An 18925-nucleotide genomic window follows, 5' to 3' on the forward strand; every position below is an offset into this window, starting at 1 on the left:
ATCTGGTATTTAGTACACATATTATGTTATATTTTAACTGTATTTTAATTGGAAAACAAATTTATTTGGAAAGGAGCTACAGCTAATCTCCGGGAGCTCCCCTCAATATCTTTCGACTGGATCCTCCGAAACTAAAAGATTAAACATATAAATTGGTGTCTGACAGTAATTTAAAGGTAGCCCTATAGTTCGCTAGAACTAAATGCCATATCTAACAGAAATATATACTACAAAAACAAGTAGCAATTTCTTTATGCACATTTATATACGCATTTCATTTGTACAATTTCTCTCGAACTAGTGGGTAACTTATAATTACAATGACTCTATGCGTGAGATGGGGAACTCGGGGAAAACGTGGCTAATTGCAGACGGGCCCTCATTCGTAGATGTGGCTGTAGTGCTGCTGGTATACGTGTATGTAGTTCTCCTTCTCCTGCGGCGTCATTTGCGCTATCAGGTTGTCGTCCAGTTGATCGAGCGGATGCGGCCGTCCTGCCACCAGCACAGTGGGTACATCATCCTCCTCCTCCGCGGAGTCCGAGTTGATATAATTGTCGAAATCGACATCAGCTGTAAAACATAGAATTTTAATATTTAAATGGGAAATTTTGAAAGAATTTTGTTAATAACTCCTTAGTTTTAGGTTGTTTTCATTGAGTTTAAATTTTTAAAATTTGTATAACTGGAAACCAAACTTCTAATTTCATACTTTCTAAATTTAAATATAAAAGTTAGACGCTTACGAATCTTGGCATTGTCGATGTCCTTCTCATCGTCGCTGGAATCGCTGGAGTTGGCGTTCGAGGAGCCCACGCGCATGCCCTTCATGTGCGGCTCCTTCTGGCCCGGCTGCTTCTCGTGCTGTAGAAGGACGGACATGATATCCTCGTTCTCCTTGCGGTTTCGATGTCCGGATCCGCTGGCCGTCTGCACTGCATCGGCCGCGCCATCGGCAGCATCCGTGTCGGTTATCACAGTGCTTTCGGTCATCCAAATGGGCCGCGATTTCCGCTCGACCACGGCGTCCGAGGTGTCGTCGCCGCCGATGGTGACGTCCACGCGTGTTTCCTCCACGGCAAAGCCCTGGTTACGCGTCGCCTCACCCGACCACGCCAGGCCATCTGGTCGCATGGCGTTGGGTTTGTTCAGTCCTCGAATGGTGTCGATGTCCACGGGCTCCGGTTCGAGCACCTCCGGCGCCAGCTTTATGCCCTCCACTTCCCGGAGCAGGTCGTAAAGCGGCTGGAGCTGCTCGTTGAAGTGGGCCAGCAGCAGACGCGAGTCCTTCTTGGGCATGGCGGCGCTGTCCTCCTCCACAGAGCAGCCGCAGAAGGTGCAACGGAACTCCAGGGTGGTCATGTCGAACAGCTGGTCTGCCTCGAGGTCCGTGAACGTCTTGGAGCACGTGGAGCATTTGAAACTGGCCCTACTTGTGGCGTCCCGCTCCTCCGTCTCCATGCGCTTGCGCATTAGATCCAGCTTGTACTTGACCACGTTCACAAAGGTCTTGTAGTTGATGAAGTAGTAATTGACCTTCTGGGCCTTGCCATCCGGCCCCGTTTCCATTTTCAGCCGTATCTGGATGAACTTGTCGGTTCGCAGCGTCGTGATCCTGGCCCTCAACTGCTTCTTCTCGAAGCGCAGCAGTTCGCCGATGTCGTCTTCCTTCATGCAGGGATTCCGCACCAGCATGTCGATGATGAGGGCGTCCTCCAGGGAGTAAAATCCACGAACCACGAGGCGGGCCAGTTGCTTCAGGCTGCTGGGCACTTCGGTCACGTAGCGCACTTCCGTTTTCGCGGGCGCTGAATTCGAGGCAGCCGCCGATGTCGACGACATCGTGGGTTTATCTGGGGGATCGGCAGCATATATAGTTTAAAACGCTTGTTGACGCTTCGCGACTCCCACACGACTCACCAGTCTCACTCGAATCCGAAACACCTGGAGCAGCTCTCGTATTCCGTTACTCACAGGTCGCGCTGGGTTCGGGGAACTTCATGGGCTGCCCAGCATCATCTGTTCCTTATTTATACGTATTTTAGTTGTTTTTCTACGGCAAAGATGATAATTTCCGCCGCCAAATAGAGGTGAACCAAAATTCGTTGGTTTATTCGATGGAATATGGCATTAAAAATCAATCGATATCGAATAATGATAATCGATAATGATATCGATGATTAAAAATCAAGACATTTAGCAATTACCCAAACCAAATTTGTACTCTCACTTTGGGGCATTGCCACATCAAACGTATTTAAATTTAAATTTTCTCTTTGGCGGTTACAAAATAAACCACAAACTTTTAGAGGTTCTTTTCCGTTATCATTTATTCAAAAACTAATTTACAACCCCAAAAGTATGTTTAAACAAATATTATGATTTTTTTAAATAAAGATTTATTTTTTATTTATACAATGCTAACTTATAGTTAAAACTAGGAGCTAATTAGGCATTTACATAAATAAATAAATACATATACAAGTAAAGTAGTTTTGACATATTACATTTTATTCACCCATTTATTTATTTTTCTGATAATGTAAGCTTACATTAAACTTCTGAGAAGTCAACATTAAAAAAATAATTATCAACCAAAAATATTTTCTTTTAAAATACCAAGGACTCTTCAATGATATTCCACGAGTATTTGTCTGTACTTATTTGCATTATTTGCGCTCTGGCTTTTTAGAGAGCTTTGCATATGAGCGCGGTTTGCTTTCAAATGGTTTTGGCCGCACAAATAAGTGAAAATAATCCAACAAGTCGTTCTCTCGCCGCCGCCTTATGCCCCTTTGTTTATCCGGTCGAAGTGCTTAATATTTCATGCTCCGCTGTCTAGGGTCGTCTATTTTTTAATGCGAACTTCGCCTTTCGTTCGAGTGCATTCCGGTGTAATCCCCCAGAACGACGCTCGCCCACACGAAAAACATTCTGACTACACAAACAAAGCAGCCACTGCGGTGGTGGAAATTTCCTGGGGTCAGAGGTCGGGGGGCAGACGTTCTCCTGCGTGTTTATTTGGCTGCCAACACACTTCTGTTGTCCTCGATGAATGTCATGGATATAATTGGGCACACAACGTCGAGTCCGAATCGAGCTGCTTCATGTTTACGAATGCAAATTTAACAGGCAGAGTGGGTTGAAAATTATCGGACATGGAATAGACATGCAAGAAAAACTGGACTTTGGACACGAATTAGTTCAAAATATTTAAACGGAAAGCTGACCTTACGAAACCCTCAACACAAGGCGCTTGGGATTTTCCGGAAAAAAAAGTTACATGCAAGTCTTTCAAGTAAAATTGCCAATAACTGAAAATATTTCAACAAGCTCAACTTTTTTTTTATGATACCATAGCAGCTTAAATGTGAAAAATACACAGAGAAATTAAGCAAAAGAGCAAGGTACAGAGGCAGAACCAAACCATGTTATAAAGAAGATCCTTCTAAAAAATGTTATATTACTTTTCCTTAATGAAATATGTTTTCTTGCTTTTTTAAATCTTTTTGCTTAATTTTATTTGTGACAAGCATATGAATAAAAATGTACACATTTTAATTGTGTTTTCGTTTAAAAACTATCAGAATTTAGAATGTTAACTAGCTGGGTTCAATGAGCTCGGATCTATTCGATTTTTGGTTTGCATTTGAAGGAAACTTTTTATTTGGTTAAGCCAAAAACCGCAATTATATTAATATAATTAGACAATAAAAAACTTTATGTACAAAAGTTACTGTAAATAATGAGAGAAACTGTTTACAGTGCAGATTTCTGCACGTGAACACCCACGGGCGATCATCCTGCGGAGCTGCCTAAATTCTTCGGAAAAGCCCTAGGTTTTAGGAGGGTAGGTAACCCCCAGAAACTCCACCTGAGCTTGTTTACCTTACTGGGAATCTCAGGGCGCAGACTCGGCGAGTAGATGGACAGTGGAGTAGTCCCAAAGCGGTTGGTCGCTTTTCCGAGAACCAACACATTGAGCACCCCGAGCACTACGTCCATGGGAAAAGCTTTTCCGCGCGAGAAGGAGAGAGCACTGGCCAATGCGCAGGCTCCGTCTCTTTCGTTGCGGGAAAAACAGAAACAGGCTTTCCCACTTTCGCTGGTGACATCCGCCTGCAGTTTGAATTTTGAGTCGTGCGCGCTAACGCTCGTTTTCCTCGCTTTTCCGCTCGACAATTTTCCACCGCGGCCACAACAATTACAGGCGACAAAAGCGTGCAAACACTTTTTTTTGCTTTCAAACGTTTTACTGCAATCGCCTTCTCTGTGTGCGAGACGGTGGACTTTTTGCGGCTTTGGTTTTTCCGTTCGCGTGTGTTTTCTTTCGGTGTTTTGTGTTTTCCGCTGCGAATACGGGACCCAAAGGAAAGCCACGATAAACACAAAGGGAAATTGGGAAACCGCGGCGCCGCAACTTTTGCCAAATTGATTTTTATTGTGTGAGACGCCGAGTTCAAGCATTATATAAAGAATCTAGCAAGGAAAAGGTTGGTTTTTCAAACACCCAACAACATTTTTAAAGTATTAAAATATATTCAAAAAAAATAAGAGACATTTCCTTGAGTTAATGCAATATTTTTGTTGGCTGCACGTGATTTATTGTTGGCCAGTTTCACCCTGAGGTGTGGAAACTGTAGCGCTTACCCTCGAAAAGTAGAGAGCCGGTCGCTAACCGCCCACCAGGGGTTGGCGCCACCCACCGCCCACTCGTCTGTGATGTCATACCACCCACCACCACCCCACCACCCATCGGCATAATCGCAATAATAGCCTTAGACATCCTGGCGCGTCCTCTCACGAGCGCTTGATTAAGCTCATTGATTTGTGGATTTCTTTATCGACTCCATTGCATATTGCTCGATATCTGGAAAACTATCCTATCATCATCGGCTGCACGTATGCACTATATACCATGTACTAACCATGTATATAGACGGCCTACTCCACAAATCAGGTCAAAGTTGCATAGTGACCCAGAAACGAACACTGACGTACAGCTGGGGCATAAGTTGGGGGGGATTCAATCGTGACTGGGATTGGGATTCGGATTGAGATGACCTGGAGATTGAGTTAAGCAAGTTCAATTTGCATATAGAACAAGGCCCCAAGTGAAAAGCATTATTCGATGTATCCATTATTAACCGTTTGCAATCAAAGCCAGATTGAACTTAAGTGGCATATTGATTTGGTCTTCGTTTCTGCCATGAAAACTTGTTTATATGCCAACGTTACAAATATTATAACTTAAAACATATATCATTAACACATTTTAATCATATTTGAATTATAATATTGCTTAATAAGTTTAAATATTTGATAATCATTTTACTACTTTGTATATTTGACCTATCTTTAAATGTGGTTTCAAATCGTTTCCTTAAATCAGTTGATTTTGATTAGCGTTTATTAAATGCTTGATTATAGTATACATACAAAAATGGGCAAATGCTTTGGCTGGAAAATATTTAGAACTATTGCATTTGGTTGAAAACAAGGATATCTAATGTGAGATCTTTGTGAAAGTCTTGTGATTTAATTTAAAAGGATATTTTAGTTTAAGCCTTTAGGAATAAAATTCCTTGAAGCATGGTATGTGTATATTACGAAACAGCCCTTTCGTAACTACTTAATTGTTGCCTAATGGGATCCCAAGGGTCCGTCATTGCTTCGACAATTACTCTGAGAAACTTTAGCCCCGCACCATATCCGTACGTGCAACATTTTGCAGTCCCCGTGTTTTGTTCGCTCCATTCTTGTTACACATTTCCCCGTTTCCACATTTCCCCAGCTGATGAAGGGAGCACAACACTGAACTTGAGCGGGAATCGGAGGAAAATATTGACATTCGCTATTCGGTAGGGTTACTATTTCTTTTCAGTCTCCGTACTTTGTTTTGTTTACGGCGGAGAAAGGAGAAAGAAGAGAGCGGGCCGAAAATCGATAATGCTGCCCTAGCAGCACGCAGGCTTACGGATACGGAGGCCCAACCAACCAACCAACCAACCAACCTACCCGGATCCGGGCGGAGTAGAGTGGAAGTGGAGTGGAACAGGAGGTGGAGATAGAATTTTATGTGGAGCAGGCCCTGACACAGAGAGGCGTGGCGGGGGCATGGTGGGTGGAAAATCCAATAAGCACGCGAACTCGAACTCGAACTCAAACTCAAACCAACTCCAAAAATAGACATGGAGCCAAGCTGCGGAAAATGCGCACAAAGCGGAGGGCACACAAAAATGAAATACACTGCACAGGCTGGCACCCGCAACCACCCACTCGACAACCCCCACCCCAAACAAATGCACACACTGGCTGAACAAGACCCATATTTACGGATACAGAGAGAAGAAAAGAGTAGACAATTCAAGCATTTTTTGTGTGATAAAAAATAAGATTTTACTGAAAAATATTAAAGTAACGTTCAAGCAAAAAATTGAAACTGCTCATGTGTATTTGAATTTTATTAAATTATTGAAATTCTTTGCTACAAACTAAAAGCGTTGAATAATTAATTGATTATCCTTCTTCACTTTAAACAACAATTGTTGACCTAGGTGTTCCCAAATAAAGTCTGTTATTTCTTTATTATCAAGCTTTAAGTTATAATTTTTCCCAGTGCAGCGGCGCCTTACAGTGTGCTGCACATTTGCTATGGGCTCACCCAAAACAGAGCAAAAGTTTCTTTAAATTTTGTTGCAGGTCGCAAAGTGGTGGTGGGCGGGGCACTGGGTGTGGAAATGCACTTTCCGGAATATTAATCAAATTACTTAGTTTGTAATTAAACATTTTAGTGCAAGGCTAAAGATGCGGCACTGCACTTGCTCGCTAAATTGCTCTTGAAAGCTCGGTTAATTTGAACACTAAATTAGTTTTAAAAGTAGGGCAAATAGTTTTCCGCAAATAGTTACGCTCAAGTGGAATACTGATGAATATAAAGTGCTGGCAATAAAGTGGTTAAGTGGTTAAATAAATAAACATTTAATCAATAATTTATTGCAATTAAATAACTCATCAAAAAAATTAAGTAGGAAACCCATTCTGTCGCTTTATTAGTGTTACTTGATTGCTTTTTATTAGATTTTGACTGCGACTTTAATTATTTGCATTAATTGCAATGTTACGTATTTATTTGATGTTAAATGGAAGTTTATATCTTGCCATTTTTTTTGGGAGTTTTGAAAAATGGTGTCAATCTGACATTGAGTTTATTATTAAGACAGATTGAAATTTGTTGGCTGATATTGAAAAATCAAGTTATGCATAACCAATCACCAAGTTTATCAGTACTTAATTATGATAAGTGAAGTCAAAACCTTCTACCATCGCTCCTAAACAAATAAGCCCCGTATGCCTTTAAATTGTTGCTGCTTCAACATCTGGTTTAAATTAACCGAGTTAAAAATTAAAAAGAATGAGTGGAAGGCACATACACACTGATTTGAAAAATTATCAAGCCAATTTTCACCCAACCGGCGAGATACTCGCTTCCACTTGAAGTAACCCAATTGAGAATCCGCCAGGACCTTCTCCCCCCGCTTCCATTTCCATTTCCTTTGGCAAAGTCAAGGAGGATTGTGTAACTTGTAGCAGACGGAAAGCACCGAGGAAGCCTGCTTGGGTAATGCCAACTTTCGACTGTGTCGTGCACAAAATTTGTATTTGCATTTGTCGCACAATCAAATCTCGACAATAAAAACCAGTCACGTTTAAAATGCTACTCCACTCAAAACGAAGGTTAAATACTCTTACCACCTTAGCTCAATTCCGAATTTTTAATTGAAATATATTAGTATAAATTTACAATACTTTAAATAAAAATCGGTTAAATTTACTTTGACTAAATAATTAAAACAACATTTTTAAAGTATTATTTTCTTATAAATATAATATAAAGATCAAATAACAGAAAAACACAAAAAACTATTTTAAATCTCTAAAAGTTTACTTTCAATTATATGTCAATTCTCTTTGCAAAATGTTTAAAAGACCAAGCTTACATTATGAGGATAAAGGTATTTTTGCTGTCAATTTATCAAAAGAAAATCGTTTAAATAAGTCGAAATTTCCCATCTGGGTACAGAGTGCTGGAACGGAACTTTCCGTATTTGAACCGACCGGAAATGGCAGACAAAGCTCAGTCAATGTCTCTGCCACGCCCCCTTGGGCGGTGAGATGAGTGTCTTTTGTTTGGGCCCACGTCCAAGCGGAAAGGCAACGACGATTGCGAAGATTGGGGCAGGACCGACGCCCAGATGGCAAGGATGACGCCGAAGGATGAAGGCTGAAGGTTCAGGGATGAGGATGCAGCCAGGCGGGCCAACGATAAGCGCTCCCCGGAGGAGGAGGAGGCTGCTCACCTTGAGACTTAAAGGCCCCTCTTTCGGATCTGAGCTCAGTCGAATCCGCGCATTTATGGCAATTACGTTTTTTCCCTTCACAAAAAAGGCAACGTATCCCCTCGATAAGCGAAACTCAAGAAGAAGCTTTCGAGGTGGCCTCGTTTAATTGAGCATTTAAGATTTTATTTATGTACTTGATGATGAAAGCAGTGGCTATCGATTTCAATATCATAAATGATTTTCATCTTTTATTGAACAAGGATGGGAAACATTATTCTTAGCTGATACTTCTGATTAATATTGTCTATCGTAATACAAGTTTAGTAAAACTAAATTCAAACATTGAATTTTTAAACATATATATTTAGAACTGAACTATTTAAGAAAGGAATAATATGTATCCGAATTTGCTTAAGTTTTATTTTTTATTAACTCTACTGCTATTTAGTCAAACTTAAATGCTAAGCTCGTTTACAAAATTTGTAAATTAAAATACATTTTTTTCCAAATTTTGTGCAACTCTGGTAGACTTATTTTTTTCTTCTTCGAGAAGGTAATTCCACAATTCAAACGTTTAAGTACCCATTATTTTAATAGTTTTGAATTTTCACCCAAAAAAATAATGAATGTTTCCTGCAATTTAATTTGCAAATCTCCGTAAGCCGTTTAGGACCAATGGCTGCGACCAAGTTTTCGCGGGTCCTGGTACTTCCGGTCCGAAATGGCGACTCAGAAGGCAATGTACCGGGTGGCGCACTACCTTGGCTTAGTTAGGTTGCAGTTTAAACATTGTTTGCCTTATCGGCGAACTATCTGCAGCCACAACAAGTCGCGAAAAAGAATCGAGGTCGAAGGTTATGGCCCGCACGCCAACCCAACGAAAGTGGGTTATAAATCTGTCCGGTTGTTGTGGCCCTCTTTTCGATTTGCTCGTATCGTGTTGAGCCACGCGAAAGTACCGCGTATGCCGCCACATGGGGCAAGTCTCGAAGTCTCGAAGTCTCGAAGAAACTAATGACAGGGAGTGACAAACTGCAGTTGGCCATTTCCCACAAATCATGTAATTGCATTGGGCCTGCCAGGAAATGACTAAAAAGTGTTGACTGGTCTTAGGTTGCGGAGTATAAATGTTTCAAAAAGCTAATAAAGAATGTTTGAAAATCTATTTCGAATGTGGGATACCCTCGTCCACGTTGTAAAAATGTTGATGTCTAAATCTTATTTATAGAAATGAAATTATCCTTCTAATACTATTGTACTATACAAACACATTTTTTTTTATAACCGTAAGTTATACGGCTTAAATTTTTGTATTTTAAATAATAGTTTTTTGATTTATTTACTTTATATATATGGTTGAGTTTCACTGAGACTTCCAAAGGTAAACCTTTTCATATTATATTTAAATTGAAAAGCTGATTATCGGTAAAGCATGCGTTTCCGTGCCTGTCTCACACATGTATATTTAATGAAAGTTCCGTGCTGGCTTAAAAGACCCTCCACTGCAAGCAGAAATCAGATACCAGAAACCAGACCATTAACCCTTTGCATATCGCCTTACCTCGTTACAGGTGGACCTCGCTAATTGCCGTTGGAAAAAGGTGAACAATGCGCAGTGCAAACGGGATGTAAAGGATAAGCGAAACGCAAACGACAAGCGAGTGAACATCGGAGAGGGGACGAGGACACGGGGCTCCACTTTTCCAAGAGGCCGTTTCCCAGGGAGGCAAGGTGAATCTGTTCCAGCATACGATGTCATCGATCTCGGCGCAGGGCGTGGTCGAGCGAGCCTCCGCCGAGTTGTCCAAGCGGATCAATGGGCTGGGCCTGCGCTCGAAGCATCACCACAGTTCCTCCAGCGGCGGTGGAGGAGGAGGAGGAGGTGGCGGGGGAGGAGGAAGTGGTGGTGACTCCGCCTCCACAAGCGGGGGCCACGCCCACTCCAGCGGCACCCAGCGGCAAGACATCGGTGATGGAGCGCGTGACGAATGCCCTCTGCGGCGGAGGCAACTCCAACTCCAATTCCAACTCCAATTCCAATTCCAACTCAGGATCCAATAGCAACTCCTCCACGCCGGCTGCTGCAGCGGCCGTTCCCTCGCCCGCCAGCAATGCCAATCCTCCCCAGACGCCGGACAAGCCGTCGCGGGGCAGTAGCCCCAGTCCCGGCGGAGCCATCACCCAGTCGTCGCAGGTCCAGAACTCCACACACCACCTCCTGCAGCAGCAGCAACAGCAGCAGCAACAGCAACAGCAGCAGCAACATCTGCAGCTGCAACAGTCACAGCAGCAACATCTGCAGCTGCAGGCCTCCACGCTGATCAACTCCAACCACCATGTGCTGGTGGGTCCGGCCCCGCCCACTGGGATGCCCATGCCGCTGGGCGCCCCGCCCACGCCCACAGTGAAGTCCATTGCCAAGCAGATGAACATAACCATACCGGGTGGCGGGGCAGTGAACCCGGGCTCGCCCACCTTCAGCACCATGGGCATGGTGGCCGCCCAAAAGGCGGCGGCCAGTGGCGGCGGCACGCCCCTGCAGCTGCGCAAACAACTGCCCAATCCGCACCTGCACCCGCACCTGTACGGCAACATGTCGCCGCTGATCATGCAGCACCAGCTGGTGCAGCACCCGCCGCCCATCCACAGCATCGAGCAGCTGCTGCTGGACGATCGCTTTCTGAGCCGCTTCTTCCAGTACTTCTCGCCGTACGAGCGCCGCGTGCTGGCCCAGGTGTGCGTCAAGTGGCGGGACACACTGTACCGCAGTCCGCGCTACTGGAGCGGCCTGCTGCCCACGCTGCAGTGCCGCGAGCTGCGCCAAATGGCCGGCTGCGACCGCGGCCAAGCTCTACAACTCGCTCATCCGTCGGGGCTTCCACGCCCTCGGCCTCGTCGGCGCCTCCGACGAGGACGCCCTCGACGTGGTCCACTCCTTCCCGCTCGCCTCCAAGCACGTCCACTCGCTCAGCCTGCGCTGCTCCTCCATCAGCGACCGGGGGCTGGAGACCCTGCTCGACCACCTGCAGGTGAGTTTGCACAGCATCTCCTTCGATTGCTGGAGTTCATTGAGAGGTATTTCAGACAGCACTAAAAATATAAATCTAAATAAGAAATTATGGACTACAATTCGTTAAACATTACGGTAATCACTTAACAATAATAATAAGGTCTTTGATTACATCAACATTAAATTTGAGAAATGTAGGGCAAAATCCTTAAATAAAACATAAGGTTTTTCATGTCCTTAATAATGGAAATAATTAGAAAACATTAGTTAATTACTTTAATAATTATTTTAGGGAAATTTAGTCTGTAATTCAGAAAATACAAAGGTAGTTTATTTAAAAAAAAAATGTTTGACATGTTTGTTGTTTCTTGTATAGTGTATAGAACTATTAGACATCTTACACCTTCGTAAAATAAAAAAAAAGCGATTCATTAAATTATCTAAAAACTCCATCGGCTGAAATTGGGAAGTAATTTAATTTAACCATTGATTAAAAAGGTTTTATTAATGCAATAATACCCTAAAATTTTATGCCTATTTTTCCTTGAGGTTCTTATCAATCCCAAAACAGCATGCTCATTAAGATATAGCTCAGATAAAATGTAACAGAGCAGACTGAAAAAGTTTAGGCAAGCGGCGTTCGCTCGAATCCCTTCGCCCTTGAGATACAAACTTTAGATACAAAGTATGTAAGCAAAATTCCCGTCTACACATAAGCTCGAATAATGGCCTGTCGTTTGTTTAAAATGCAAGACAACTTGACAAGGCCCGGGGGCAGACGGCAATGTCCGGAAATCTGGCCCCGAAGGCCATCCCTGGGCAGCTGCTCCCAACTCGCTGGCTCTTGGTGTTTTTTGGGGCCCAGATGGCCCATGCAAACGACTTTCATTTGGCCCAACATCCAACTTGATTTGGTGTCTGTTGTCGGTTCCTTTTTTGTTTGGTTGTCAGGGGGAGATGGGATCGGAAAATGTCTGAGAGCTGTGGGCGTTCTTGGCCAGTGGCAAGTTGACAGTGGTCAGTCCCGCTTGGGGCCACAAGCGAAATAAATTCGCACACGATTGTGTATCACAGTGCGCTGGCTAACGCAAACTATTTTCATTTTATTTCGGGACTTGTGCCGCGCGCCAGAGAAATGAAACGTGTCAGAGCTGAAAGTGTGTCATCGCCTCGCGAATGTTTGCGATACAATCCCCCCTCGTCACTCGCCGACTGCCAGCATAATGAATTGATGCGATCAATTTCAGATGCAAATCACATCAAAGCCCCTTCATAAATTTCATTAAATTTACCCCATTATTTTGTTGCGCTAATTTGAGCGAAATGAGTGTGAGTAGCTCAATCGAAAGCACTCACGGTGATGCATTCATAATTTCTGCGCTCTGCCACGTGAATCTTTTATGAGATGCGCTCGAGTTGCGGCCCATTAGTTTTTGTTTTGAGAAAAAAAATTCATATTTTAATAGTATGAAAGCTGCAATGGATTATCTGAAATTTATGCAAAAGTCTATAGATATATCAAAATATTTTTATTTCATTGAATAAATTATTACAAAACGTGAATTTTATTATTTATGTGAATAAGTTCTGCCAGCAGAGTAATGTAATTCAAGAAAAATAAACAGAAAAATGTGCAATTGGAAAAAAATTTTTTTAAATAAATGTTTATCTTACCAAAAAAGCCCAGATAATACTTTCAGCCAATTTAAAATGTAAGATAAGATTTCATAAAATTGGTTAGAAAAAACTTTATTATTACAGGTATGATTTTCTTTATATTTTATGCGCAATCTTTGTTTTTGTTTGAATAATCAAGTCTTGAAAATCAGGATCCGCGTTTTGCTTAAAGGTTTATGTTATTTAGCCAAAAGAGTACTGACAACTAAACCCCTAATCTAAAATAATCACGACTTCCAAGTTGTTTTAAGATAAATCTTTGAACCGTAATTAGATTTTATTCATCTTCATCGCTTTTTCATGAAACATAAATTAAATCTCAGATTCACACTACCCATCCCCGATGGCCACAATAACCCATTATTTTGTCCATTGGTTTTCCACTCGCTTTGTCTTTATGATGGCCTCCCCACTGATTTCATCTTTTTCGGTTTGCCGGACTGCCTCAATAGTCCCAGGCAACCCCAATCGAATTTGGACGAACAAGTGGGCAGCTTAATTGATGGCCAACTGTGGTGAGGGCCCTGGGCGAACTAATCCATTCATTTCATGGACCAATCCCGAGCAATCTGGGAACCTAATCCACCAGGGGCCCAGCATGGGGCACCGGAAATGGTCCAATCCCACACACACACACACACTCACTTACGCACTCGTCCATCTTTGTAAATACAAACACTCAAATACACACACACACACTCAAGAGAGGAGCCAGAAAAGTGGATAATGTTGGTGAACTGACGGCGGCCAAGTCCTCTGGAAGCAGCGTTCTGCATGAATTTGCGGTCCTGTCAGCTCAGTCAGTCACACACTCATTGAGTTGACTGTTCCACGTCCCCAGACTCACAGCCCCTCCGATTTGATGGGTTTTGTTTATTAGGGTGATCCTTTTCTAGTATGTTTTCCTGAATGCTTGTTTGTTTTAGTACAAAAATAAAATTCTCTAAGTCTTAGGGGAAAATACGTGTAAGACTTTTATTTATTTTACCAAAGTGCAATTTATTTTATAGTGCAATTGCTACCGACAAGATATGAAATATGGAGCTTACACTGCGTATGAGTGATATGGTTTCAAACTAGTCATTAAAATGATTTACATGAAAGCAACGACTTGCCGATAAAAAAGTATAAAATATATATACAAATAAGCTTAAAAATTGAATTATTTTTAATTATTTTGTCTTAAAAATATTGAAAGCTTTTAGCTTTCTTGCAATTTTAAATGTTTTCCATTAATTTAGCCACTAGTTGATTTTAACAATATTAAGAGCTTCTAATTGTTAGTTTTCTGGGGTTTTAAAGATTTTTGTTGTGTAGAAAGTCTCTTACGTTGTAAGCAATAAATTGAATCAGAAAAGGCAACACTGCGTATGAGTTATTAAAGCTCGGAACAACTCGCTAACCATTTTACCTTTTATAGGAAAAGGTAATAAATTGCAGGCAACACAGACCACCCTGGTGAACGGTGAGCGTACGTCACCCAGGACTGCTGATGTCAGAATTAATCCACTGTGAATGCATGTGATGTTTATGAGCCTAGTTCCATTGCCAGTGTCTGAAACAACCAGAGATGAATGCGAGTTTGTGTGCGCAGGAAGCGCCAACAAATGGTTTGATTGCAAACTGTTGTCGCTGGCCATGTCAACAACAATGACACACTGGGGACAAGTTGTGTTTGTCATGATGCCGAAAGGATCAACCGCAACGGGCTTAGGAATTCGACCTTGGGGAAAGAAAGCAAGCAGAAAGCGCATGTGGCCTAGCCATACGGAATTTCCCCCGTTCACTTCTCGGAAAAACCTCAACATGCAACGCGAAATTAATGCTAGTTACTGCTGCTGAATGCGGCGGAAATGCGACGACTTTCCTGCATTCCCATACATATTTAATGGCAAAGGCACTGCAGTCGCCTCAAGCGAATATATGCGATTTCCGCATTGCCGCCCCAAAGTTTCCACTCCGGACTTTTGCAAGGCGGTGGAAGGGGAGGGGTGGATTTAAAGTGGGTCCGGAGCTCGTTGAACCCGAAACCCCATTGACCCATAAAACTATGCTAGGCTACCTAAATGCATATTCCATTTGAGCTGCAATTCCAAAATTTAATCCGACAAATTATTTCAAATTCAAATTGGAATGCTCTTTTGAGAGATTATATTTGGTTTAAATCGTCTGCTAAGCATAAAATAAAGTAGCATGCTATTTGTGTGCTTCAATTGCATTTATAGCACAATATTAAAGAGAATATAAAATAAATTCTTGTGTTTTGGTAAACAGGCTATCTAATTAACATGGGCTTTGTGTCGATACAATTTAAACATTGTTAATTATAAAATGTATATATAGCTGAAAAATATTCCTAATTTGAAGACCAAGCAAGAAATTTCTTCATTAACCCAATTTTTGTTAAATTTATCTGGGGGAGAGCCACCGAAAACTGTCGTTGTCGCAATTCAAACCTCAGAAACCGAGGCAAAAACACTGAAAAACTTTATCCGGCTAAATAGTCACACATCCTGCCATGTGTGCGCCGCCATTAGCATTTCATTGTGGAACTCTCCACTGCGTGGTTGACTTTTCCTATCGATTTTGACTCCTGCCCGACACATGGTACCGAAAAAAGTTTTCTTTCGACTACGTGTTTTTGTTTTGTTTTGTATTTAGTGTTATGTGTGTTGTGTGTGTTGTTGTGCAAGCCAACCAAGGGGAAAAAGTTCCACAATTGTCCATAAAAATGAAATAGAGAACGTGGGGAGAGGAAAAAACTAAAACAACATCCGAACATTTACCATTCATAATGAAGTCATGACAAAGGCTTGGCTTATTGTTGGTCCTTCCGCTGCTGATTGTTGGCAAAGTTAACCGATGTACAAAATCCAATTACTGGCCGTGTATATTCAACACACTCGTAATTAGACCATTTAATTCGCAAGCGAGTTGGACTCCGGCTTTTAATTTATGCTAAGGTTACTTTGAACACTAATATGAACCTCAGATAAGATTAGAATTAGGTCTTGAAACAGTATTTGCTAGATTTTTTACACAAAATATATAAACGTTTTCACAGCTTTCCAAATTAAATTTACTTTGCTTTGATAAACATATATAAATGAACTCAATTTTATTCATTAGATAAGTTAACTCAAAGACTTTGATCAAGACAAAATTGCTAAGGTGCTTTTACTTACATCATTACACACAATGTTAAGAAAACACATTTATCTGATGTACTTAAAACCATCTTTCAAAAAATTGTTTTCCCCAATTCCATTGGTTTATCGTGCTGAGAAAATAAATTAATCCAAAGCGTACGACGGATGAATTAATTTTGATTTATTACCCGAACTCACGGGAATTCGAATTCTGGATTCGGATTAAATTAGTATCTTGCTGTTTTAGCTGTTTACGTGTTGTTATTTCTCCAGTTTTGCGTCAACAATAAAAGTAATTGTTGTTCAGCCGTGGGAGTGAGATTTTTCGTACCCGTTTAATGCGTTTTGTGTGTGACCATCCTTGGGACTTACATTTTTATATCGTGCTTCCGGCTGCATTTGCTGTTTATCGCTTTTGTTGCCACGTTTCCGGTTTTTGGGGCGGGGAAATTATTTGAAATCGGGCGATTTTATAACAATGGCGAAATGTAGCCCGACACAAAGTCTGCCCCTTGAATTTTGGTCCCTTCCATCGAGATTTTATGTGTTTTTCTCGCTTTTACTTCCCCGACCATGTTTTGCTCTTGAAAAGGTCAAAGTTTATCCATTTATGGGGATTTCAATTGCTCGTCTAACGCATGGAGAAATCATTTTTGAGCTAGCAGAAAAGTTTTCCCAGTTTGTTGACTCATAAATTTCGGCATCTAAAGTTGGGAGCATTGCAATTTAATTTAATTTCATGGAATTCCCGCTCCACTTCGCTGCTATAGCGTTGCACCCACCTGGTGGCAACAGTAATTTTTTTGCTCTCTGTGGCCAGGTTTTCCATTCAATTTTGCCGCATTCCACGCACACAATCCAACCAAAGAAGATAATCAGCATGCAATTTTCCGTGTTTTGTTTACGGTCCACCGCATGATATATGTCTATAGGGTGAATGCGAAAACCCAATTAGGTTTCCATGCTTTGTGACACTCAGTTATACACACAATCGAGAAGTCATCGTAAGTCCCTAATATGAACTTTAATTTACATTGCCACAAGCTAAAATCAATGAACAAACAGTATCATTTTAATCGTTTAGTGACTCACTTTGTGGCAATTTTTGAGGCGTCAAGGAAAAAATTAAAAGCAGCGCTTTTAATTATGTGATAATTTGGAATGTTCATCAGCAGAATTTAAGTAATATCACCTGTGATTTAAACATGTATACCATATTGATATATGTACTTTTATATACATATTTTATGTAAAAATATATACATGCGGAGGTATTTTCGTTTTGATATTTTTCTCTCGCCTGCGATTGGCCTTTATTTTTTCTGCTCGCCAAGTGTCAACGTTTATGAACGCTGTGAAATGTCCAAAAGTATTTTAGAATTCATCGGACAGCAGATCATAAAAACATTTGACGGCTTGATGACAGAGCAGTCAACCTTTAAGACAAATATAGCAAATTTTAGGCAAAGAGATTAGAAACAAAACTTAGGAATTTTCTAAGCAAAATCGAAGAACTTTAGCCATCATATTAGATAGCATTCATTGCCAAGATCCAGTATTTATTTATTGTCCGGAAATTAATTAATTAAATAATTTCATATTCCTTTTCTGAACTATTGAAAAATTGCAAGGCTTTTTGAATTATTTTATTATTCATTTATTATTTAATTTTTTGTTGGGAGACCATTTATATTATATTTAACAATAGAAACATGCCTTGCAATTAATTGATTTCATTATGAAACATTTTTGCATTGGTCACAATTTAATTTGAAATCTGCTTCCAATTTTGTTTACAATCAAATCGAATTCAAATCGTTTAAATTCTTTTGGCCTTACAATTAAGATTTGGTTACATTTCTAAAGAGGCATTCTAAAAATAAAGTGGTTGTAAGTGTTAAGCCTTATTAAAGGAATACAATTCACTTTTGAAGGATTTTTGAGTTTAAAGTGTTCCTTAGAATGAAATGCACTCATATAAAATGATAAAAGCAGATTTAATATTGTGAACAATTTCATATTTAATAAATGCCAGTGTGTAAACAGTGTGTCTTTGATGTGGTCTCTGATTTATTTATATACTTGGATTGCAGAGTCTGTTTGAACTGGAGCTGGCTGGCTGCAACGAGGTGACCGAGGCGGGTCTGTGGGCGTGTCTAACGCCCCGAATTGTGTCCTTGTCGCTGGCGGACTGCATCAACATCGCGGACGAGGCGGTGGGGGCGGTGGCCCAGCTGCTCCCCTCCCTCTACGAGTTCTCGCTGCAGGCAAGTCCAGATTGATAAGGATCCTCCTCCCACATTCCTCCTCCCAATCTCGATTTAATTGAATCTGCTCTTGGTCCCAACAGGCTTACCACGTCACGGATGCGGCACTCGGCTACTTCTCGCCCAAACAGAGCCACAGCCTCAGCATCCTGCGACTGCAGTCGTGCTGGGAACTAACCAACCATGGCATCGTTAATATCGGTAAGCGACACTTTGCCTCCCGCCAATTAATCAAATACCATGTGGAACGGATATCAGGGGGCGGATCCAATTTGTGCCACAGAGTGCAGAGGGAAAAAATTGGAGGGCTACAAAATCATATCAATATTTATTTTTATTATTATATCTATTTTTATCGTATACTTTTGTTTATCATTATAAATTATATCAGAACTCTAGGGATTTTATTATCTATTTTCATTTATATCATTATTTGCCACAAAAGAATATTAAAAAATCTAAACTATGGTTAATTTAATT

At 41.2% G+C, this 18925-nt stretch overlaps 2 protein-coding genes across 2 annotated transcripts in view; one reads left to right on the forward strand and one right to left on the reverse strand.

Moving 5' to 3' along the window:
* Positions 1-246: 246 nt before the first annotated feature.
* Positions 247-2130, reverse strand: LOC128257096 (general transcription factor IIE subunit 1). Its single transcript, XM_052987920.1, has 3 exons — positions 1921-2130; positions 747-1853; positions 247-573 (listed from the first exon to the last, which is right to left on the reverse strand). The coding sequence occupies exons 2-3, from the start codon at positions 1840-1842 to the stop codon at positions 380-382; spliced, it is 1290 nt and encodes a 429-aa protein (XP_052843880.1). The 5' UTR covers positions 1843-1853; positions 1921-2130; the 3' UTR covers positions 247-379.
* Positions 2131-4136: 2006 nt separating this feature from the next.
* The window catches only part of LOC128257085 (F-box/LRR-repeat protein 16), a 37508-nt gene continuing 22719 nt past the window's right edge, over positions 4137-18925 (forward strand). Inside the window, 6 exon segments of the mRNA XM_052987903.1 lie at positions 4137-4493; positions 9914-10268; positions 10270-11187; positions 11189-11371; positions 18272-18445; positions 18529-18646. Coding sequence (XP_052843863.1) covers positions 10095-10268; positions 10270-11187; positions 11189-11371; positions 18272-18445; positions 18529-18646 — 1567 coding nt within the window. The 5' untranslated portion in view covers positions 4137-4493; positions 9914-10094.

Source organism: Drosophila gunungcola, assembly GCF_025200985.1.
Source record: "Drosophila gunungcola strain Sukarami chromosome 3L unlocalized genomic scaffold, Dgunungcola_SK_2 000002F, whole genome shotgun sequence".
Classification (NCBI taxonomy): domain Eukaryota; kingdom Metazoa; phylum Arthropoda; class Insecta; order Diptera; family Drosophilidae; genus Drosophila; species Drosophila gunungcola.

What these genes read in the sequence shown, in the direction of transcription:
- LOC128257096 (XM_052987920.1), bottom strand. Translation starts at nt 1,842, where the DNA reads ATGTCGTCGACATCGGCGGCTGCCTCGAATTCAGCGCCCGCGAAAACG. An exon ending in CATCGACAATGCCAAGATTC is followed by an intron (nt 574 to 746) that starts GTAAGCGTCTAA and finishes TATGTTTTACAG; the next exon opens with CTGATGTCGATTTCGACAAT.